The sequence below is a fragment of the Macrobrachium rosenbergii genome, chromosome 25 (genome assembly GCF_040412425.1).
Source record: "Macrobrachium rosenbergii isolate ZJJX-2024 chromosome 25, ASM4041242v1, whole genome shotgun sequence".
Lineage (NCBI taxonomy): Eukaryota > Metazoa > Arthropoda > Malacostraca > Decapoda > Palaemonidae > Macrobrachium > Macrobrachium rosenbergii.
The window spans coordinates 9,448,376-9,472,641 of record NC_089765.1 but is presented as its reverse complement, the minus strand read 5'-3'; the positions used below and the strand labels follow the sequence as shown (position 1 = coordinate 9,472,641).

Below are 24,266 nucleotides of genomic sequence, written 5' to 3'. Positions count from 1 at the left end.
TTTAGGGCGACAAACTCTCAGGAGTGATTATTAATTATCTCTATCATGATGTAGGTTACTCAATTACCATAAACATGAAAACAGTCGCATGTGCATGAGTGGGCCATTTGAAAATAGAATGCCAAATCAAGATTCGTGATATATGGCGTTCTCTGAAATAGTTACTCTGTAAAGATTTAATTAAAAATATGTTTTAGTTTCCTTTTTGCTTTAAAGCTTGAAGACATTTCTGTTATAAAATTGTTGTTTTCCCCCTTAGGCTGCGGTCCCATTGTAGTGACTATTTAATCTAATAATTTCTTTGAAAGGAAGAAACATCTCTCGTATAAAAGAATAATATCGAACCATTGTGATTCAGTTTGCAAGGGAAAGACTTTGTTTGGCAAGAAAAGGGTATTGGTATGATGAAGTTTATGGCCTAGAAATGAAAAAAAATAATGAATATGAGACAGGATTTCGGATATCATTTTAAAGGTCGTCGAAAATTCATTGATATACGCCGATGCATGCCTTTTTTTTTTTTTTTTTTTTTTTTTTTTTTTGACATCTTCCAAAAATCTGATAAGCATGTGAACCGAGTATTCTCATCCTGAAGAAGGGTAAAATCGTAGATGCATCTGTGGTTTAAGCAGTATATATACATGCGAATGTTTGTGCCTTTGTTTACTTTCAGAGTCCAACCACACAGCTTAAGTTAAAGAAATAACAGGAATATGAGGATAACATTTTTCCATTGAGGATTTCAGCTTATCTCAGAGTCACTTTTTCCTAAACCTTTTTTCTTAAACCGTTCTCCGTTTGCCTCAATTATCCCTTTGCCCCATTCATTCGCCTTTATCTTAGCAGCCCCTTGTGACCGTTTCCCCCATTCACCTTCACCTTAACGGCTTCTTATGACCGTTTTCCCCATTCACCTTTATCTGAAGAAACAGTTGCATAACTCGAAAAATTACCGCAAAACTCCCGACCGCGCTCTCTCCCTTGTCTAAACCTTTGATTTTTCGTGCTGCTTCACAGCTTTCACCATATTCTGTGAGTTTTCAGCACTTCGCCTCAGCAACTGATGAAGCATAATACTAACCAGTTGTGATTCCAGAAATGTATAATGATATAAAGAGATAGCAAGACAGTTGATGCTGCAAACCTTTGAACATGTCTTCTCAGTATTATCAGTGTAGGGGGGACATGAACAGAGTAGTTTGGTATTCTATAACACTTCATTGAGATGGTAATTTTAGTTAACCTCCCATACAGTCTGGTGTATCAGATTATATGTATATTGCATATATTTCTGAAGTGAATCATTGAGATGGTAATTTTAGTTAACCTCTCATACAGTCTGGTGTATCAGAGAATATATACTCTATATATTTCTGAAGTGAATCACTGAGATAGTAATTTTAGTTAACCTCTCATACAGTTTGGTGTATCAGAGAATATTTATTGCATATATTTCTGAAGTGAATCACTGAGATGGTAATTTTAGTTAACCTCTCATACAGTGTATGAGTGTATGCATATAGAGAATCACTGAGATGGTATTTTAGTTAACCTCTCATACAGTTTGATATTTCACTGAGATGGTAATTTTGTTAATCACAGTTTGGTGTATCAGAGAATATCTATTGAGATGAATAATTTTAGTTAACCTCTCATACAGTTTGGTGTATCAGAGAATATCTATTGCATATATTTCTGAAGTGAATCATTGAGATGGTAATTTTAGTTAACCTCTCATACAGTTTGAGGTATCAGAGAATATCTATTGCATATATTTCTGAAGTGAATCACTGAGATGGTAATTTTAGTTAACCTCTCATACAGTTTGGTGTATCAGAGAATATCTATTGCATATATTTCTGAAGTGAATCACTGAGATGGTAATTTTAGTTAACCTCTCATACAGTCTGGTGTATCAGAGAATATATACTCTATATATTTCTGAAGTGAATCACTGAGATGGTAATTTTAGTTAACCTCTCATACAGTTTGGTGTATCAGAGAATATTTATTGCATATATTTCTGAAGTGAATCATTGAGATGGTAATTTTAGTTAACCTCTCATACAGTTTGGTGTATCAGAGAATATTTATTGCATATATTTCTGAAGTGAATCATTGAGATGGTAATTTTAGTATTACAGTTTGGTGTATAATTGAATATTTATTGCATATATTTCTGAAGTGAATCACTGAGATGGTAATTTTAGTTAACCTCTCATACAGTTTGGTGTATCAGTGAATATTTATTGCATATATTTCTGAAGTGAATCACTGAGATGGTAATTTTAGTTAACCTCTCATACAGTCTGGTGTATTAGAGAATATAATTTATATTGTACATATTTCTGAAGTGAATCACTGAGATGGTAATTTTAGTTAACCTCTCATACAGTTTGGTGTATCAGAGAATATCTATTGCATATATTTCTGAAGTGAATCACTGAGATGGTAATTTTAGTTAACCTCTCATACAGTTTGGTGTATCAGAGAATATATATTGTATATATTTCTGAAGTGGTTGTGCTCAGTATATCTTTTCGAAATAGTTCCTTTTCGTTGCCAGAGTAATGAAGAGCAGCAACAATCTTCTAAGTTAGTTATTCGACTCCATCAGTTGTTTCTGTAATGGACTATTCTTGCGTCTTTACATTGTTTTTTTTTCTATATGAAATTATAGCAATTTATTGTGCCGTTTTTTTTCAGGTTTGTATCTTTTTTTCTTCGTGTGATTACCTTGTCACTTTATTTTTCATTAGAAAGTCTCAGCATCTTTTCGACTGGCAGAAACACCTTTTCAAATGTGATAAAAAAAACATATCTTGTAATACAGTCTTCTATTCATGAGAAGAACTGAATTTTCTCTACTTTTAAGACCAGTAAAATAAAGTAACTGTGCAGAACGCGTGATCAAACATCCATTCCAGTATGAATCGTTCAAAAAGGATACCAAGACACTGCGTTCTCTTTTTATTAAGAAAAATACAGGCATAACAAAATATGTAAATTTTCAATAAATGTGAAATAAAAACAGAATGTTTAAGTCTTAACGTTAAATATTTCTAAAGTAAGAAAAACTCAGCGTGATTCACAGTCCTCCTTTTCTTGTTGATGATTATTTGTCTTTGCAAAAGCGACGTAGAGTATTCCGTCGGAAGAGAGAGCAGCCGTTCCTTCACTGAAGTCAACATTGGAGGGAAGAGAGAAGCATCGCCTGCAGGTCCTGAGTTGTGATGAGGATTCCTCCTCCTTCTTCAGCTGGCCCTCGATGACAAGGTCCTTCTCTTCGGTCACATAAACTGTCGTCGATTCCTCGGTTACGTTTTCCACGTCCAGTAATATCTGTTAGGGAATAGAACGATAATTATTGAATATTCAAGATGCACTTTACATAACTTTGCTCCGTTTCAAAACACAAAGACAATAAATCTAATCTGCTCAGGCATATTCTTACCTGACAGCTAATGTGGTCGTCTTCCACATGGAAAGCGTGATTTTTCCAATCAGGGTTCTGCTTGCGTAAGCATTTGTATGTCTTGATGTCACTTGCATGTCTGCATGTCTCTTGATCAGTGGAGTTCTTTAGAACCTTTTTTATGGCCCTCTGGAAAAGGTGCTGAACCTCTTGAAAGAAAGAATCTTGAAAGAAATTCCCCTTTCTAGTGATTGGCAGAAGTTTGATGTTGCTGTTGCTCTGCTCTTTCAAGTTACAAACACCTGAGTAGGTTGTGGAGCTAACAAAACATTGTTGTATTGATGCATCCCATTTCTCTGCACCTGATTTTAAACCTTCGTTCTGGAGAAATGTTCCTTTGCTTGGTGTAACTCCATTTAGAGAACACCAACTTAGTGCCTTAGCATTGTTCTGATTCCAGGACATTGTTTCAATGCTTTCCAAATTCTGTAAGAGAATAAAAAGGTCAAATTAGTGCAATTTTAAGATCATCACAGTTATCTTTTAACATATAGTTTGTGTATGTTAAAACATGACCTAGTAAAATGTGATATATATTAATGAAAATATAATTTTAAATGCAATGAGCTATGTATATTACGTCGTTCTGTAATAGAATGAAATAGGTAGAAAGAACCACAGTTTCTGAATATCGCTCATCAGTTTAATAAAGGAATTTCTGTATGTGAAGTAATTGCTGGTTTTCACGTACCGTTTTGGAGAAGATTATGGTAATAATGCCATCAGAGGAAATTCCACAAACTCCTGATTCCACATCGATGCCACAAGGCAAATCGAATGTCATGGAAAAGTATTCCACGTTCTCTGATTCACCCTCATTGAATTCAGGATATTCAATTAATAGTTTTTTTCCTTCAATAACTTGAATATAGAGCTGTGTCTTATTTGTGCAGCGACTGGCATCTAAGATGGCCTGAAAAAGAATATATTTTATGTAAAAATATATATGAAATTTAAGTGAAACGAAAAAGAATATATTTTATGTAAAAATATATATGAAATTTAAGTGAAACTGGACGTATTTAATAGCAGGCAATGAAAGAGAATTCTTTATTCAGAAAGGAATGTAATTTTATCGCTGAAGACTTACCATATAATGTTGTCCATCGTCGCTGAAAGTTGCTGCTTTGTTTTCTTCGCAATGTGTCGTGAAAGGAAGATTCTTGAAGTTCGTCTGTTCGTCCCCAACTGAGGAAAGACGATCAGTTCTGTTCACGAAGAGCGAACGAGCTCTTTCAAAGAAAGCATCCTCGTCAAAGCGTCCTTTTTCTTTAATATTCAGGATAATGCCATTGCGAGTGCAAGAAATCCTGTCGGTACCTTTTCCAACAGTTTGCAAGCTTGACTTTGATTCTTGATGCTCGAAAAGTGCTGGTGATGTGAACAGTTCCAGTGACGTATTTATATTCCCTTCTTGCTCCATCATTGCCGTTTCCTCATGAATGTCATTATAGTCTTCACCGGAACGACCAGTCTTCTTAGTTGTTTGGCTTTGACCATCTAAAGAAATGTTTTTGATCATGATTTCTTCCGGCGAAACCTCCTCAACCATGACACCGGCCAACATTCCATTCATTGTGTCGTTTACAATGGTCTCCCTCATGAACAGAGTCTTCTCTGCAGACTCTGACTCTCCTGCATTCAATACTTGTAAGGGATCCTGAAACACAGATTGGAAAATTTTATTTAAAATCCCAGTTGTCAAGTAACATATATGCAGTGTTATCAGAATTGTGGAATGTTCATGAGAACGAGGTGATCGAGTTAAATTTCATTTTTCCACCGCTTAATAATTTTCTGTTTTCTCCACTTGTCAACAGAATGTCAGAAGTGCAAAAATTAATCTCTTTCTGCCAAAACCTCCAACAGTGAATAGGAAAATAAATGGTTTCTATTTTAATTTTAAATGCCATTTTTTTTGTAATTTCTGAGGCAGTATTATTGCTGATTCCTCTATACTAAAATTTTTCCCACGTTTCCTTTTATCCTTTCAGACTGACTGACTTTTTTAATGTTCTTAGAGGAACCCTTAAGAAAGCGTGACATTCTGCAAATAGTTTTTGTAACGATTGGTGTGTATTGTTTGTGTGATTTTGGAGTAGTATTTTTGTTGTTAGATATATACATTGTAATATAATTAAACGAACGTGAAGACGAAGGTTATAAATAGTTACAGCATAAAGTAAATGTATTTTTGTGTTCCCGTATTAATTTTGTGCACAAGTGATTAGTAAAATTAATGTAATAAAATGTAACAAAAAGCAAAGAAAATACATTACCTGTACTAACTCGGATCCGAGAGTCATTTTACACGAGTGAGAAGCATCTTGGGTAGTGGAACAAGTAGCTTGCCAGAAGTCATTTGTATCTCTTGAGAAAGACTCGGATTCTGCACAAAGCTGATCTCGTGTAGTAGCAGTCTTCTCTGTAATATCATCTTCGCTATATGAAGAATTCAGCTCCTCATCCTTGAGTGACCAAGTGAGTTCCTGACCAGTGAAATCTTCGCTGTTTGAGGATTCTTCCAAAGTGAGGATTGACTTTCCCTTAAGGTTGTAGGATTCCCAGTCTTTCTGAGAACTCCCATCAGAGCAGGCTTCGTCAAGACTTGTTACCTGAACAGATTCCAACGTGACCTGTGAGAAGCGAGTGGGGAAATAAATACAATAGCTAAGAGGTGAGAACTTATGGGTCAAGGCGTCTTTGAAATTGTTTTCTTCGTTTAATACAAATTTCATCATTCATATCTGCTAAGATGCAGCTTTCACAAGGTTCCTAGAACTAATAACAGACACATTTTGTCTTAGTGACCTTTTTAGTGAAGGTGATTGCAAGAATGCCATCCAAGGAGATTCCACAGAGGCCTGAGGTCACATCGATTTCATCTGGTAAGTGGAAGGTCTTGGAAAAGACTCTGAGATGGTCAAGTTCGCCTTCATTCAGTGATGAAGAACATCTGATGAGGACTTTGTTCCCGCTGACCACTTTCACCTCCATCTCGGTCTCCTTCTGAAGGTCGCCAACATTCAAGATTATCTGAAAATAAAAAAGGAATTGTATCTCACGAAGTTTAATCTAGTTGGACCATTTCATGAATCAGAACCTTTTTTTACAATTATTCTCAGTAATGGTTCTTTCGTTAGCAAACGGGTTAATGAAAAAAGGTTTTCGAAAAAAAAAGAGAATTTCTTTAGCCTTACCGTATATTCGTTTTCATTGTCGAAACAGTTAGTCTTCTCATACTCTTCTTGATCGTCCAGACGAGGAATAATTCTTTTTTCATCGCCATCATCACTAATGAAAGATGAATCTGCATGTTCATACGAAGTCTCCATTTTCGCAACTTTGAAATAATGGCGAGCACTTTCATAAAAAGCATCTTCATCAAAGAGCCCCTTCTGTTGCAAAAGTAACGGGCTGCAGGTATCGGTGGAAGAGATTCCCTGTAATTCCTCGATTTCAGTGACAGATGCCTCTAATTCTTGTAGTTTTCCAGTTTCTTCAAAAGGCGTTGATGATGGAGATGTAACAAGGTAGTCCTGCTGTTCTTGTACTACTTCCTCTGTTACTCCATTTGCTGAAGTTTCCAAAGTCTGGATTTCAAGAAGAGATTGTTGTTGTTGTTCTCGTTTAAGAAAAGAGTTGTTGTTTTGAAATTCGTTTGAATCTTGTCTTTTACATGGAATTTTGTCCATCTCCTGTTCCACACTAGATAAGGATTCTTTATTTATCGTATTGATGAATTTTGCTTCCTTAATCACTTTGGGAGTGATAGCCTCAGATACTGACAGTTTCTCTTGCTCCTCTGCAACATCTTTGACACTTCCGATTTGTTCCTGCAACAAAAGGTTAATGTGGTTACTTATTTCACTGCGAAGTTAAGTTGTGAAGAAAATAGTGCTGCAAAATGAATCGTGGAAAATAACCTTCATCATCATTATTATTCAAACTGGTTCTTACCTCTGAAATACCATGAGAAGCAGCCACTGAAGCACATCTGACTGAAGAAGCTGCAGAGAAACCAGAGACAAAGTCTTGGCTTCTTTCAGCCTTGTGGAGCACCTGCTGTCCTTGATGTTCCTGAGACAGTTTATTAGCTTCTTTAAAGACTTTTGCTTCCTCCTCCTCCTCTTTAGAATGCTGATTCGCCACAGAGGTCCCAACCATTCCCTCATCATGAACTGCATTGGATTTGGTTTCAAAAGAACCCTAAAAATGAAAAATTTAAATTATAAATGATTGTATTATATTATGAATTGTAAAGTTGATGGGTTGGAAAATCAATTTTCATTCATTTATATGTATTATATATGTTTATATTTATTTTATATAAATGCTCAGTGCCAGAGTGAAAAATGAAGGGAAGGTAACGGTCCTGGTACATAAGATTGCTTGAAAAATAAATGCATGGGAACCTTCGATAAAATTTACTATTGCTGACAACTGAGAATCCGTAAAACTTTTCTGGACATTGGGTTAAATAAAACACTGAGGAACGTGAAACCAAAATATGTGTGTACTCGTGAAAGGTCAGCATTATAAGATATTCTGTAGTTTTTGTGTTTAGTAGAGACTATAAAGGTATCTGCCTTAGAAAGACTCACCTCTTTGTCGACAGAGACCAAAAGAAATCCGTCGGAAGAGACAGATGCTGAGGCAGAATCAGTGACAGCGTCCCATGGGAGAACGAGAGATTTCGTGAAGTCCTCTGAATGCTGAAGGGTTCCTCTCTTTGGTTGGTGTCTTCCCTCAATGCAAATTTCCTTTCCGTTCTTCACGCAAACAGTCAGGCTCTGCCTCATGAAGTTGCAGACGTCAACAACGAACTGGAAAGAAAGGATTTGATAGTGAACTTTTTGCCTGATGGGGTTTGGCTCTTACTTCATGATCAGACACTGTGATACGGTAATTGCAATTCACTAGAAAAAGTGACAGAAAGGCTAAAAAAAAAAAAACTTCCATTTCACCTTATAACTGAAATCCTCCTCTTGAGAGAAAGAGAGAGCATCACATTCCATAACATTTTCTTCTTGGCACTTTCTGTAAAAGCCTACTAAGTCTCCATTTTCAGGAACACTGCCATTTTTGGACAGAATTTCTGTAAGGGCAGAGATAACCAACCTTTCACAGAGGCAAAATGGGAATCTTCAAGAAATAGACCCTTGTTCATGATCTGCAATCTTGAGATATCCCTAAAGTCATTGGTTTTCCTCTTTTGTTGTCACAAAGGAAACTTCTGGTCCCTTCCTCAGAGTTTATTCTGGACAAGGTCTTTGAAATTTACCAGGTCTTTTGTCAGCGTGGAAATTTGCCAGCTGCTTTTTCGTCAGAGTGGTTTTGTCATTGGTTCCTTCAGTGGAAATTGCATATTCTTTGTCAGTTGTCCCAGAATTTTTCGTCAGTGGCTCCTTGACTGATTCCACAGGCAATTTTCTGAATTTTTCGCTTTGACAGGATTTTTGTTTGTTGATCTTGAGTGGACTCTGGTGATGCAGTTGTTGGTTGTGACTGTTTCGTTACATTCGGTGTCACAAGATTTGATGTTACCCTGGAAGGCACCTGTATTCCTTCCTCCTCCTTTGGGCAATGTGGAATGTTTTAGTGGACCAAAGACTTTCGTTCGTTGTGTTTGTGCATCTTAAAACCTGTTAAAGTAATACAATACTATAATTAGAGTTGCAGATTCAGTTTGAGATTACATCTTTCAGTTTTGATTTGAAACAGATGACAGGAAACTAGGAAAAATATATAAAATTGTCTGTGTGTATGGTATTGTATAAATTTATGTTTAAATGCTGGATTAAGAATATTTGAAATTATAAAAAAAATATCTTACCTCATTCTGCAATTCAGTAGAATTAGTAAGTGATTCTTCAGACTGGTACAATGCCACTTTGACGTTGGAGGACTGATGGTTGTCAAGAGAATCCTTATCTTGACAGGAATCTTTCTTGTTGAGAGAACTGTGATGGAATATTGTGGTTTTAGTTTGTGCCTGGCTGCTGTCACGTTCGTCCCTTGATTCTTCCATTCTGATTGGAATGATGGTTTCCCTCACCCGTCTGTCTTTTGCCATAAAACTTTGTGAGAAACTGTCCTTAGATTCCAAGAAACTGCAAGTTGAAGAAGAGTTGTTTTTGAGAGATTCCGTGCTGTTGTCGATGCATATTCGTTGTTTTCCTTCCTAATAAAGCCATCTTCCGTTTTTCTCCAGTGTTTGAAACTCTTCCTTCCTCGAATCTCACTACAGGCACTGGTCCTGGTACCGATTTGAATGAACCTTGGTGGGAAGACTCTGTCAAATTGCTTTCAGAAGTTTCTGCTGCTGATTGGCGTTTTTGTATCTCAGTGACTTTACTTTTTCTATCACGTTGTTCAATAGACTCTCCAATAATATTTTCGATTAACAATATCATTTCATTGATTTTAGTATTTCTTGCAGTTTGTTCCTGAAAAGATTTGAGAGGAAAGATAAGTATGTAAAAGACTAATGTTAGTTTAAACTGTAGAAAAAAATGCATGGTAATGTTTTAAAATCAAGAGACAGAAGTTAAACCACACACCTTTGAAGGAATTGTAATGATGAGGATGCCATCACGTGATAAAACAGCAGAGGTGGCATCTGAAGTGGCGTTGTCTGGCAAAGAGAACTGATAAAGGAAACGCCTTGGGGATTTATGGCAGTCTCTAAGTCTACTGCCTTCCTCTTTGTGTCCTTCGACCACGACATTCCTCCCACCAGTCACTCTCACTTTGATGTCCTTCAACTTCAGCTGACATATGTTCATCATGACCTGCAAAGAAATAAATAATTGAATCATTTTATTGTCACAAAAGAGATTGTAACGAGAAAATACGAAAATTGATAATGTTTTGCACTGTATCTATGGTGGAATCAGTTTTCTGTTATCACTCTCATTTTTAGAAATACCAAAGAGTGAAAAACACATACCTCATAATCGCCGTTTTCGTTGACACACGCAGCGAATTCGTTGTCTCTTATTTTGCTGTGAGATGAAAGTTGTGTTTGTGGGCTGAGTCGTCTACTAAGAAGAGTTTCCTTCCCAAACCAACTGTCATCCATATCTTCTGTGTCATCCCACTCAGCCAAGAAGTTTGTCAATTCGTGATGGAATCGTGCTCTGGCATTTTCAAAGAAGGATTCACCGAAGGCGGTTCCTGAAGGAGCGATGAAAAGTGGTGTGTGCCAATGTTCGCTTGACTCTGTTGTGAAGTCGCTGTTGTGTGTCACTTTTGAAGTTAACGTTGAAGATGATGATGCAGAGGAAGCGACGGAGTAAGAACTGATTTTCTGAACTGGAGCCATTTGTGTTATTTACTTCTTTTTTTAGATATATTTCCCTTGAAAAGTTATAACTTTGTAGAGTAGGTAATAACTTGGAATGGTGATATTTGAACAGCTAATAACTCTTAACGATGCTTCGCCGTTAGTTGTCTGACTGATACTGACTGCACTGGCAGCCTGATTCCTTCTTATATATACCATCTAGAACTGTTGACCAGTGTGACGTGTGTGCTGCGTTAGCCAACTACGTTTGCCAAAGACTCTAGTTTAGTGCCAAGGAATAACATACGACTCAGATCATTCAGTGGCGTTTTCTACTCACAAACCTAGAAATAGATTTCTAGTGAATGAGAACGCCTTCCATCTCTTTTGTTGCCATGTTTACTTTGTTGAAACAGTGAAAATAACCTAAGTAACAAGGGAAACTTTAATGCTTGTTTTACGAAGTTTTAAAAGTTTTTAATGGGAAGATTTGATATGTTTCTGCTAAATATATAATTTTATATTTTACCTACTTTTTGTATATCTGTACGTATTCCTTTTTCAAGAAATGCCATCCAGTATTTCAGTTACAGTTGTATAAAGTGGAATATAACTGACTTTTTCCCAAAGTGATTAATCTGTTGAATAATATGAAGGGAAGGAAATTTCGAAAGAAATTTTGAAGGTCTTTCGACTAAACTACTTTTGGCTGGGTCCTTCTCGAGTTCCTGACCAGAATGACGTGTCCGGTGCAACATTTAGCTATTTTTTCTCCTTGGGGCTACTGCGCCAGAGATTGAAATATTTGGCATTCCTTATACCTGACTGGTGTTTTCAGAAAATGTAAATAAGATGAGTAATGCAGTAATGGGAAAGGATTTTTTCTACGTCTGTATCGATACATGTAATGTTTCAGAATTAATATCCAAATAGAGTCTCTATCATGTTTACAGACCTTAGTAAAACATCGATTCATTATGTATTGTTATTTTGAAACTCCGTTTTCCGTGCAAATAATATAATTAAAAGAGAATGAATCATTTTTCGTATTCATTATGCAATAATAGTAAAATCAGTTTAAAATGAAAGGTTATTGTGAGATGCGTTGTGTCTTTACTCTGTCTCAAAAATTCTCATCATTATAGTTCCCAGATTGGAGTTGATGAGTAAATGTGGAGGGTAGAAAGGTTTACAGCAGTTCATAATTTGTGAGTTTTAAATGAGATGATCTGGATGCGAATTAACAAAGATTATCAAACTCAGGTTTGGTAACTGAGGTTTCCGTTCAAGCCTTCTGTTCAAAACAGTTGCGGTACTATATTCATATCAAATAAACTGTTATTTCATGAGAATGTCTTTTGTAAATACGTAAGAAAGAATTTTTTAAATATAGTTATAATTATTAAGCACAAAAATAAAAATATCCAAAATATGTAATATATTCACAACTTTATAAAGGTAGAGAAGGTTTGTCATTAAGTCTGTTTATACCTATAGATATTATCTATCTGTTGCAATAAGAAAGTTCTGCTTTTTCTTCTTTGCCTTTGCATCTATGGATTGTCTCTCTTTGAGAATATAATGTAAATAACTCCATCTGAAGACGGAGCTAAAGTCTCTTCATTAACTTCAGCATTTGGTGGAGGAGAAAAGGATCCGTTGCAGGTTTGAAGAGAATGTGAGGACCCCAATTGAGCTGACACTCAATGGCAAGTCTGGTGACGTCCTTGCACCTTTTATCGATACGATTATATTTCAGCTAAAAATTTGATACCTGTTGAAACACTATGATACAATTCTGCAAGTGGCTTTAGTAAAGCTTTAGTCAAATGAATCAAATTCGATTGATATAAATAAGATGGATGAGGTGAATTATCTCGTGTTCCTCTTGGTAGCAAAGTGCTTTTGGGCATTGTCGCTGGAACCTGTTGTGCATGGAAGATGAAAGTGCCTTCACTTATTCCCCTTTTGGATAATAGGTTTACAAAGGTAAGCTTCTCCTAAATCAATTTGCAGAAGTTGGGAAGTTGAGATGTCATAGTGGCTAACATGAATACAATTATATCAAGTAGAAATGATCATTAGGTTTCAGTAAATATATACATATATATGTATATATGTATTTATTTATTTATTTATTTATTTATTTCTTAAATGAAAAATAGAAGCCCCGACGCTGCCTCTTCCAAACACGTGTGTGTGTTCGTGTGTTCGTCAATCGTCATCATCGAAGTGGACAGGACAAAGCCAGCGTCTCGTTTTCTTTCTCTACAGGAACGCGATTTCAACCATACAATATTTCCGTCTGTTTCTCCTAAGCATTGTTGTCCTAATGTATACAATCACCACTACTTGCATTCTAGTCATGTACTCATAATGTTCCAACGCATCTTCTGTATCAAACTGTACGTGTGTTTCTGTTTGTGAAGATAAATGTCTCTCCATTTCACATATATTATGCTACTGCATTGTATCCATTAATCTGTCTTGAATCTCATGCAATTGGCCACATGTAGAATTTCCTGGCCTTTCCACTGATATGTTTCATCACTGTATGTTAATCATATCTCTTGATATCGCCATCTGTTTGTCTGCCGACAAACACAGATGTCTGAACCTTTTATCTATCTCTGTTTTACCTGTCTGTGTGTAGACGCTTATTACCGCTCGCACGCGTCAATAACATCTTCGAAGATTCTGTACATCTCACAGACTCATCATCAAATAACGGGCTGCAGATTCAGAGCCCGTATGGCACAAGGCCAGCTAAATCTAAAACAACAACAACATGTACATTTATGAATAAACCAATAAACCAGTAAACACCCAGCCAGTATTTCATAATTTAGTCTTTACATTATAATTTTGAGTATGAATGAATTGGTTGATTTGAATTTACCTTTCTTTATTAGAGTAAAGAAAATGGTTCCTTTCTGTTCAAAATGGAGCACCGTATGCAAGTGAATTCCTTATACCTCTGTCACTCAAGATGGAGATATGACAGTGACTTCACAGTACTTTTTAGTAATTCTGAAGTGGCATCTGCGTCTTGGCACCTTCCTCGCGTAGAATGTGACGTGGCCATGACGTCACAGTATATTGTGACGTGGCCATGACTTGAATTCTATTTTAGTGATGCAACGTGATTCTTTAGTGATGAGAGTTTTCATGGCCAGGTGAGAGAGAGAGAGAGAGAGAGAGAGAGAGAGAGAGAGAGAGAGAGAGAGAGAGAGAGAGAGCGGGAACACAAATATAATGGAAATGAGTATCATTCCCATATCATTTCTTCATCGGTAGCTGCTGATAAGAGGTTTATGAACTATGCAGGCAGAGGCACAAAATGACGTGTTTATTTAAGGCGCCATAACTTTTAGTGGTGAATGTTAATGATTAATATGTTAGCAAGTAAATTACGATAGAAATAAAACTAATGGCATATTCTTGGCTGTTCCAATTAATATTAGACTTTTAAGTCCATATGCATTGTTTATAGCGTTTTATAAAATATTTGCTCTGTAAAAATTTAAAGAACAAATGATGTTTTAGACTCCTATTCTCGTTAAAATTTCAAGATAATTTTGTTGCAAAATTGAGTTGTCTCTCTCTCTCCTCTAGGTTTCATTCTCTCTGAGAATTATCTTTGGTGAAACCCCTGTTAAAAGAATGATAAAAATGATTTGTGAAATTCAGTAAAGTAATGACACAAAAATTTTGATTCAGTTAGTAAGGAGAAAGATCTTGGAATGATGATATTTATGGCTTAGAAACGGGAAATAATGAATATGGGAATCACTCTCGAATTACACTGTAACTGTCGTCGAAGGTTCCAGGATATTTGGCCGATTAAAATTCTTGTAGTAGGATACAAACCTTTTGCTACAGACATCTTTTTGCCAACCCCCAAAAGTGAGAAGTTATTTAACCGAATATTGTCATTGAGGAGAGCAACTGTGATTTGAGCTGTATGTGTGCGGAAGAGTGTGCGGTGTTTGTTTACTTTCAAATTCCAACAACAGCACTTGGGTTTCAGAAATAAAAGGAATGTGAGGGTAAAATGTTTGTATTTAGGATTTCAGCTTCTCTCAAAAGTCCTTTTTCCTAAAGCGAAGAAATCTCTCTTTGGGTTTATCTGAAGAGGTTGTATGTCTGCCCAATACATCCCCTTTCTCCTCTTCTGAACGACTGCACTGCTCTCGGAAAAATAGCCCAAGTTCCCCAACCGCGCTTTCTCTCTGTCGACATCTTTGACTTTGCATGCCATTTCACAGATTTCATCATATTCTGTGAGTTTTAAGCACTTGACCTCAGCACCTGATGAAATATAATAACAAAGCAGTTGCTATCCCAAAAATGTATGGTGATTTAAAGAGCTGCAAACCTTTGGGAATTTCTTTTCGTTATCATATTTGTACAGGCGACAGGTGAACACAGTGGTTTGACATTCCATAAAACGGTTTATTTAAATAGTAGTTTTAGTTAGTTTCTTGTACCGGCAATGTACTAGGTAATATATTTTGTTTTTTCTGTGTTATTTTGTTCATTATTTGTTTATAAATCATTCCTTCATCAGTTTCGTTTATTGACGAATAAAGAAAAACAACTATCTTCTAATTAAGTGTTTCTTATCTTTCAGTTGTTAGTGTAAAGATTTTTTTTTTTTTACTGTGTTTGCATGTACACTTTAATTTTTTGTCTAAATTCTAAGAACCTTCATGGTGTATGTTTTTTTTGTCATTTTTTCAGCGTGTTTATTGTGAGAGTTTATTATTCCTTAACAATTTTCTCAGTATGTTTTGGAATTGGAAGATAAACTCTCCAAAGTGACAAAAGAAATATGAGTTAGGTTTCAGCTTTCTGTTCACAAGAATAACTGTATTATCCCTACTTTTAGGACTTTTAGAATAACCAACTGTGCATAATACATGGTCAGACATCAATTTTCATAGGAATAATAAAAAAAAAGCGGAAATGCATTCAGTTTTATGTATAAAACTGTTTTTATGTAGAAAAATACATTTTATTTTAAATTAATATGAAATAAAAATAAAATGTTGAAGCCCTAACATGCAGTATTTCTAACATAAAAGCTCAGTGCGATTCATAGTCCTCCTTTTCTTGTTGATGAACATTTGTCTTTTGGAAAACGACGTAAAGTATTCCGTCGGAAGAGAGAGCAGCCGTTCCTTCACTGAAGTCAACATTGGAGGGAAGAGAGAAGCATCGCCTGCAGGTCCTGAGTTGTGATGAGGATTCCTCCTCCGTCTTCAGCTGGCCCTCGATGACAAGGTCCTTCTCTTCGGTCACATAAACTGTCGTCGATTCTTCAGTTACGTTTTTCACGTCGAGTAATATCTGTTAGGGGAACAGAACGATAATTATGGAATATTCAAAATGCTTTTTACATAAATTAGTTCCATTTCAAAGCACAAAGACTGTAGACCAAATCTGATCAGATACATTCTTACCTGACAGCTGATGTGGTCATCTTCCACATGGAAAGCGTGATTTTGCCAAGCAGGGTTCTGCTTGCAGAAGCATTTGTATGTCTTGATGTCACTTGCATGTCTGCATGTCTCTTGATCAGTGGAGTTCTTTAGAACCTTTTTTATGGCCCTCTGGAAAAGGTGCTGAACCTCTTGAAAGAAAGAATCTTGGAAGAAATTCCTTTTCTAGTGATTGGCAAAAGTTTGATGTTGCTGTTGCTCTGCTCTTTCAAGTTACAAACACCTGAGTAAGTTGTAGAGCTTACAAAACATTCTTGTGCTGATGCCTCACATTTCTCTGCACCCGAGATTATCCCTTCATTCTGGAAAAGGTTTCCTTTGCTTGGTGGAATTCCATTTAAAGAATACCAATCATATGTCTTGGCATCGCTCTGGTTCGAGGACTTTGTTTCAATGCTTTCCAAATTCTGTGAGAATAGAGGAAAGATCAGTGATTATTGCAATTTTAAGATCATTATAGATATATTTTAACCTACGGTTTATATAGATAACTAGCATTTTACATGAATTAATAGAATGTATGTTTTAATGAAAATATAATTTATGTATATTACGTTGTTCGGGAATAAAATGATACAGAGAGAACGACAATTTTTAAATTTATCAATTTAATATCATTTTACTAAAGAAAAGTTTCTTAATGTGAAGTAATTGCGTGTTTTCACCTACCGTTTTGGAGAAGACGATGAAAAGAATGTCATCGGAAGAAATTCCACTAACACCTGATTCCACATCGACGCCACAAGGCAAATTGAATGTCATAGAAAAGTGTTCCACGTTCCCGGATTCACAATCCTTTATTACAGGGTATTCTATCAGCAACTCCTTTCGTTCTCTGACTTGAATATTGAGCTGTGCCTTATTTGTGCATCGACTGACATCTAAAACGGCCTGAAAAAGAATATGTTTTATGTAAATATATATGAAATTTAAGTGAAACTGGACATATGTAATAGCAGGCAATGAAATAGAATTCTTTATTCAGAGAGGAATGAAATTTTATCGCTGAAGACTTACCATATAATGTTGTCCATCGTCGCTGAAAGTTGCTACTTTGTTTTCTTCGCCACGTGTTGTGAAAGGAAGGTTCTTGAAGTTCGTCTGTTCGTCCCCAACAGAGGAAAGACGATCAGTTCTGTTCACGAAGAGCGAACGAGCTCTTTCAAAGAAAGCATCCTCGTCGAAGAGTCCTTTCTCTTCAACATTCAGGATAATGCCATTGCGAGTGCAAGAAAACCTGTCGGTACCCTTTCCAACAGTTTGTAAGCTTGACTTTAATTCTTGATGCTCGAAAAGTGAAGGTGATGTGAACAGTTCCAGTGATGTGTTTATATTGCCTCTTTGCTCCATCATTGCTGTTTCCTCATTAATAACATTAGAGTGTTCGGAGGAACGACCTCTCATGTTAGCTGTTTGGCTTTGACCATCCGAAGAAGTGTTTTTGATCACGATTTCTTCTGGTGAAACCTCCTCAACCATAACACCAGCCATCATTCCATTCATTGTGTCGTTTGCAATGGTCTCCCTCATGAGCAAAGTCTTTTCTCGAGACTCTGATTCTCCTGCATTCATTACTAGTAGGGGATCCTGAAACACAGATTGAATATTTTCATTTAAAACCCCAATTTTATATCAACAGATATATAGCCTTTTCAGTAACTAACCGAAATACGAGTTAACTTTATATCTACTGTGATTACATCAGAATCATGTTCTGTATTTTTCCATTTATGAACAGAGTATCAAAGATATGTGATTGATCTCTTTCAGTCTATTATTAAAAAACCCCTTTTTGTAGATTCTACTGTACTTTTATGGATGATGAGTCGTTAATAACAGTTTTATAATTTTCTTTAAATTCTTCAGACTTTCTTCATCAAAGTTCTTGAATAAACCCTTTAGAGAGTTTGAACTATGATGTAAGCAACTTTCGCAACTATTGAAATGCATTATGTGTATATTTGAATGAATATTGTCATCGTTAGAAATTTATGTTATAATATAAGTCGAAGGATGTCAACGAAGACAAGGATGAATGTATTTCTGTGTGCCCTTGTTATTTACAGCACAAGTGATTAACAACAATGATATGATAAAATGTAAGAAGAGAAAAAAGAAAATACGGTACCTGTACTGATTCGGATTCGTGAGTCATTTTACAGGAGTGAGAAGCATCGTGGGTAGTGGAACAAGTAGCTTGCCAGAAGTCATTTGTAGCTCTTGAGAAAGACTCAGATTCTTCACAAAGCTCGTCACGTGAAGTAGTGGTCTTCCCTGTAATAGACTCTTCGCTATAGGAAGAATTTATGTCCCCAGCCTGTTCCTTAGACAGTGACAAAGTGAGTTCCTGACCAGTGAAATCTTCGCTGTTTGAGGATTCTTCTAAAGTAAGGATTGACTTTCCTCCAAGGTTGAAGGATTCCCAGTCCTTCTGAGAACTGCCATTAGAGCAGGCTTCGTCAAGACTTGTTACCTGAACAGCTTCCAATGGGACCTGTTAGAGATTCGAATGGGGAAATAAATACAAGAATTAAAAGCTGATAACTTAGAGGTCATAACGTTCGTGAAATTGTTTCCCTTGTCTGATACAAATATAATCATTCATATCTGGTTAGATGTATCTTTCACAGTGTTACTAGAATATTAATGGACACATTTTGTCATAGTGACCTTTTTAGTGAAGGTGATTGCAAGAATGCCATCCAAGGAGATTCCACAGAGGCCTGAGGTCACATCGATTTCATCTGGCAAGTCGAAGGTCTTGGAAAAGACTCTGAGATGGTCAAGTTCGCCTTCATTCAGTGATGAAGAACATCTGATGAGGACTTTGTTTCCGCTGACCACTTTCACCTCCATCTCGGTCTCCTTCTGAAGGTCGCCAACATTCAAGATTATCTGAAAATAAAAAGGAATATTATCTTACTAAATTTAAACATGTTGGACATGATTTCGTGAATCAAAACCTTTTTTAAAATGATTCTCATTAATGGTTCTTTCGTTAGCAAACGGGTTAAGGTCATAAAAATAGTTTTAAAAAAAAAAAAAATTCTTTAGCCTTACCGTATATTCGTTTTCATTGTCGAAACAGTTAGTCTTCTCATACTCTTCTTGATCGTCCAGAAGAGGAATAATTCTTTTTTCATTATCATCATCTCTAATGAAAGGTGCATCTGCATGTTCATGTGAAGTCCTTATTTTCGAAAGTTTGAAATAATGGCGAGCACTTTCATAAAAAGCATCTTCATCAAAGAGCCCCTTCTGTTGCACAAGTAACGGGCTGCAGGTATCAGTGGAAGAGATTCCCTGTAATTCCTCAATTGCAGTGACAGATGCCTCTAATTCTTGTAGTTTTCCAGTTTCTTCAAAAGGCGTTGATGATGGAGATGTAACAAGGTAGTCCTGCTGTTCTTGTACTACTTCCTCTGTTACTCCATTTGCTGAAGTTTCCAAAGTCTGGATTTCAAGAAGAGATTGTTGTTGTTGTTCTCGTTTAAGAAAAGAGTTGTTGTTTTGAAATTCGTTTGAATCTTGTCTTTTACATGGAATTCTGTCCATCTCCTGTTCCACACTAGATAAGGATTCTTTATTTATCGTATTGATGAATTTTGCTTCCTTAATCACTTTGGGAGTGATAGCCTCAGATACTGACAGTTTCTCTTGCTCCTCTGCAACATCTTTGACACTTCCGATTTGTTCCTGCAACAAAAGGTTAATGTGGTTACTTATTTCACTGCGAAGTTAAGTTGTGAAGAAAATAGTGCTGCAAAATGAATCGTGGAAAATAACCTTCATCATCATTATTATTCAAGCTGGTTCTTACCTCTGAAATACCATGTTCCTGAGACAGTTTGCCTTGTGGAGCACTGTCCTTGATGTTTGAGACAAACTTCTTTAAAGACTTTTGCTTCCTCCTCCTCCTCTTTAGAATGCTGATTCGCCACAGAGGTCCCAACCATTCCCTCATCATGAACTGCATTGGATTTGGTTTCTAAAGAACCCTAAAAATGACAAATTTAAATGATAAATTATTGTATTATATATTATGAATTGTAAAGTTGATGGGTCGGAAAATCAATTTTCATTCATTTATATGTATTATACATGTTTATATATATTTTATATAAATGCTCAGTGACAGAGTGAAAAATGAAGGGAAGGTAACGGTCCTGGTACATAAGATTGCTTGAAAAATAAATGCATGGGAACCTTCGATAAAATTTACTATTACAGACAACTGAGAATCCGTAAAACTTTTCTGGACATTGGGTTAAATAAAACGCTGAGGAACGTGAAACCAAAATATGTGTGTACTCGTGAAAGGTTAGCATTATAAGATATTCTGTAGTTTTTGTGTTTAGTAGAGACTATAAAGGTATCTGCCTTAGAAAGACTCACCTCTTTGTCGAGAGAGACCAAAAGAAATCCGTCGGAAGAGACAGATGCCGAGGCAGAATCAGTGACAGCGTCCCTTGGGAGAACGAGAGATTTCGTGAAGTCCTCTGAATGCTGAAGGGTTCCTCTCTTTGGTTGGTGTCTTCCCTCAATGCAAATTTCCTTTCCGTTCTTCACGCAAACAGTCAGGCTCTGCCTCATGAAGTTGCAGACGTCAACAACGAACTGGAAAGAAAGGATTTGATTGTGAGCTTTTTGCATGATGGGGTTTGGCTCTTACTTCATGATCAGACACTGTGATACAGTACAGTAATTGCAATTCATTAGTAAAAGTGACAGAAAAGCCAAAGAAAAATAACTACCATTTTACCTTATAACTGGAATCCTCCTCTTGAGAGAAAGAGAGAGCATCACTTTCCATAACATTTTCTTCTTGGCATTTTCTGTAAAATCCTACTAAGTCTCCATTTTCAGGAACACTGCCATTTCTAGACAGAATTTCTGTAATGGCAGAGATAACCAACGCTTTCACAGAGGCAAAATGGGAATCCTCAAGAAATAGACCCTTGTTCGTGATGTGAATCTGGTGAGATATTCCTGAAGTCACTGTGCCACCTCTTTTGTTGTCACAAAGGAAACTTCTGGTCCCTTCCTCAGATTTACAGGACGTTTTGTGACGGAGGTCTACAGCGTGGAAATTTACCAGCTGTGCGTTTTCGTCATTGGTTCCTTCAGTGATTGCATATTCTGTGGCAGTTGTCCCAGAATTTTTCACTTGTGACAGGGTTTCGTTTTCGTTGCTTTTTGTGTTTGTTGACTGAGTCGACTCTGTGATGCAGTTGGTGGTTGTGACTGTTTCGTTACATTCGGTGTCACAAGATTTGATGTTGCCCTCGGAAGGCACCTGTATTCCTTCACTCCTCCGAGGGTATGTGGAATGTTTTGGTCTACCAAAGATTCGTTCACCGTTGTGTGTGCACCTTACATCCTGTTAAAGAATTCCCTTATTAGAATTAGAGGTTGCAGATTCAGGTTGAGATTACATCTTTCAGTTTTGAAAAGAAACAGATGACAGGAAACTAGGAAAATATATATAAAATCATGTCTGTGTGTATGGTATTGTATAAATTTACGTTTAAATGCTGGATTAAGGATATTTGAAATTATAAAAAGAAAATATCATACCTCATTCTGCAATTCAGTAGAATTAGTAAGTGATTCTTCAGACTGGTACAATGCCACTTTGACGTTGGAGGACTGATGGTTGTCAAGAGAATCCTTATCTTGACAGGAATCTTTCTTGTTGAGAGAACTGTGATGGAATATTGTGGTTTTAGTTTTCCTGGCTTTGTCAGTTTGATTCTTCCATCCTGATTGGAATGATGGTTTCCCTCACCCGTTTCTCATTTGCCAAAAAAATCTGTGAGAAACTGTCCTTAGATTCAAAGAAACTGCAAGTTGAAGAAGAGTTGTTTTTGAGAGATTCCGTGCTGTTGTCGATGCATATTCCGTTGTTCTCGGTTAGCAGTGAACCATCTTCGTTTTTCTCTAGTGTTTGAAACTCTTCCTCCTCGAATCTCGCTAAAGGGTCTCGCCCTAGTGACGATTTGAATGAACACTGGTGGGAGGACTCTGTCAAATTGCTTTCAGAAGTTTCTGCTGCTGAGTGGCATTTTTGTATCTCGATGACTTTACTTTTTCGATCACGTTGTTCACTAGACTCCATTTTCGATTAACAATATCATTTTCTTTAAAGAGATTTTAGTATTTTTGCATTTTTCCTGAAAAGATTTGAGAGGAAAGATAAGTATGTAAAAGACTAATGTTAGTTTAAACTGTAGAAAAATATACATGGTAATGTTTCTAAAATCAAGAGTTGGAATCCAAACACTAACCTTTGAAGGAATTGTAATGATGAGGATGCCATCACGAGAGAAAACGGCGGAGACAGCATCTGAAGAGGCGTTGTCTGGCAAAGAGAAGTGATAAAGGAAACGCCTTGTGGATTTATGGCAGTTTTTAAGTCTACTGCCTGCCTCCTTGTGTCCTTCGACCACGACATTCCTCTCACTAGTTACTCTCACTTTGATATCCTTCAACTTCAGCTGACATATGTTCATCATGACCTGCAAAGAAATAAATAATTGAATCATTTTATTGTCACAAAAGAGATTGTAACGAGAAAATACGAAAATTGATAATGTTTTGCACTGTATCTATGGCAGAATCAGTTATCTATTAACACTCATTTATAGAAATACCAAAGAGTGAAAGCACATACCTCATAATCACCGTTTTCGTTGACACACGCAGCGAATTTATTATCTCTTATTTTGCTGTGAGATGAAAGTTGTGTTTGTGGGCTGAGTCGCCTACTGAGAAGAGTTTCCTTCCCAAACCAACTATCATCCATATCTTCTGTTTCCTCCCACTCAGCCAAGAAGTTTGTCAGTTCGTGATGGAATCGTGCTCGGGCATTTTCAAAGAAGGCTTCACTGAAGGCGGTTCCTGAAGGAGCGATGAAAAGTGGTGTGTGCCAATGTTCACTTGACTCTGTTCTGTAATCACTGTTGTGTGTCACATTTGAAGTTAACGTTGAAGATGATGAAGCAGAGGAAGCGACGGAGTAAGAACTGATTTTCTGAACTGGAGCCATTTTGTTTTCTTTACTTCTTTCTTTAGATATATTTCCCTTGAATAGTTAAAACTTGATAGAGGAGTTAATAACTTGGAATGTTGGTATTTGAACGGTTAGTAACTCTTAGCGATGCTTCGCCGTTGGTTTTCGGACTGATACTGACTGCACTGGCTGATTCCTTCTTATATATACCCTCCCCTCCAGAATTCTTGACCAGTGTGACGTGTGTGCTTCTTTAGCCAACTACGTTTGCCAAAGACTCTAGTTCAGTGCCAGAGAATAACATACGACTGACATCATTCAGTGGCGTTTTCTACTCAGCTACCTAGAAATAGATTTCTAGTGAATGGGAACGCCTTCCATCATTTGTTGCAATGTTTACTTCGTGGAAACAGTGAAAATAACCTAAGTGACAACAGAAACTTTAATGCTTGCTTTATGAAGTTTTAAAAGTTTTTCAGGTCAAGACATATGTTTCTCGCTATATATGTAATTTTATATTTTACATACTTTTTGTATATTTGTGCGTATTCCTTTTTCAAGAAATGCCATCCAGTATTTCAATTGTAGTTGTATAAAGTGGAACATAACTGACTTCTTCCTAAAGTAATTAATCTGTTGAATAATGTGAAGGAAGGAAGCTGAAAGAAATTTTGGTCTTTTCCTTAAAATACTTTTTAGCTGGCTCCTTTTCGAGTTCTTGACCAGAGTGACGTGTCCGGTGCAGCAGTTGGCTCTTCTTTTCTGCGTAGGGCTACTGTGCCAGAGATCGAAATATCTGGCATTCCTTATATCTGACTGCTGTTTTCAGAAAATGTAAATAAGATGAGCAATGCAGTAATGAGAAAGGGTTATTTCTCCATCTGTAGCGATACATATGATGCTTTAGATTTAATATCGAAATTGTATGAGAAACATGTTTAGTGACCTTAGCCAAATATCGATTCATTATTGTATAGTAATTTTCAA

The 24,266-nt window shown here is 36.5% G+C and overlaps 2 protein-coding genes across 3 annotated transcripts; both read right to left on the bottom strand.

The window, feature by feature from the left end:
* Window positions 1-2,957: 2,957 nt before the first annotated feature.
* LOC136852301 (uro-adherence factor A-like) lies at window positions 2,958-10,792 on the bottom strand. Its single transcript, XM_067126805.1, has 13 exons — window positions 10,428-10,792; window positions 10,039-10,269; window positions 9,312-9,924; window positions 8,443-9,120; window positions 8,080-8,301; window positions 7,436-7,684; window positions 6,676-7,311; window positions 6,287-6,511; window positions 5,755-6,111; window positions 4,566-5,135; window positions 4,167-4,388; window positions 3,455-3,901; window positions 2,958-3,342 (listed from the first exon to the last, which is right to left on the bottom strand). The coding sequence occupies exons 4-13, from the start codon at window positions 8,491-8,493 to the stop codon at window positions 3,079-3,081; spliced, it is 3,243 nt and encodes a 1,080-aa protein (XP_066982906.1). The 5' UTR covers window positions 8,494-9,120; window positions 9,312-9,924; window positions 10,039-10,269; window positions 10,428-10,792; the 3' UTR covers window positions 2,958-3,078.
* A 4,964-nt stretch (window positions 10,793-15,756) lies between these two features.
* Window positions 15,757-23,461, bottom strand: LOC136852298 (uncharacterized). 2 transcript variants are annotated; one of them, XM_067126800.1, is made up of 13 exons: window positions 22,941-23,461; window positions 22,551-22,785; window positions 21,845-22,407; window positions 21,030-21,647; window positions 20,663-20,884; window positions 20,088-20,265; window positions 19,328-19,963; window positions 18,938-19,162; window positions 18,396-18,761; window positions 17,285-17,854; window positions 16,937-17,158; window positions 16,229-16,674; window positions 15,757-16,115 (listed from the first exon to the last, which is right to left on the bottom strand). In XM_067126800.1, exons 6-12 carry the CDS (start codon window positions 20,241-20,243, stop codon window positions 16,369-16,371), a joined length of 2,481 nt encoding a protein of 826 aa, XP_066982901.1. In that variant the 5' UTR covers window positions 20,244-20,265; window positions 20,663-20,884; window positions 21,030-21,647; window positions 21,845-22,407; window positions 22,551-22,785; window positions 22,941-23,461; the 3' UTR covers window positions 15,757-16,115; window positions 16,229-16,368. The 2 variants fall into 2 exon arrangements, with proteins under 2 accessions (XP_066982901.1, XP_066982902.1); XM_067126801.1 differs by having other exon boundaries at window positions 18,396-18,740.
* Window positions 23,462-24,266: the final 805 nt, after the last annotated feature.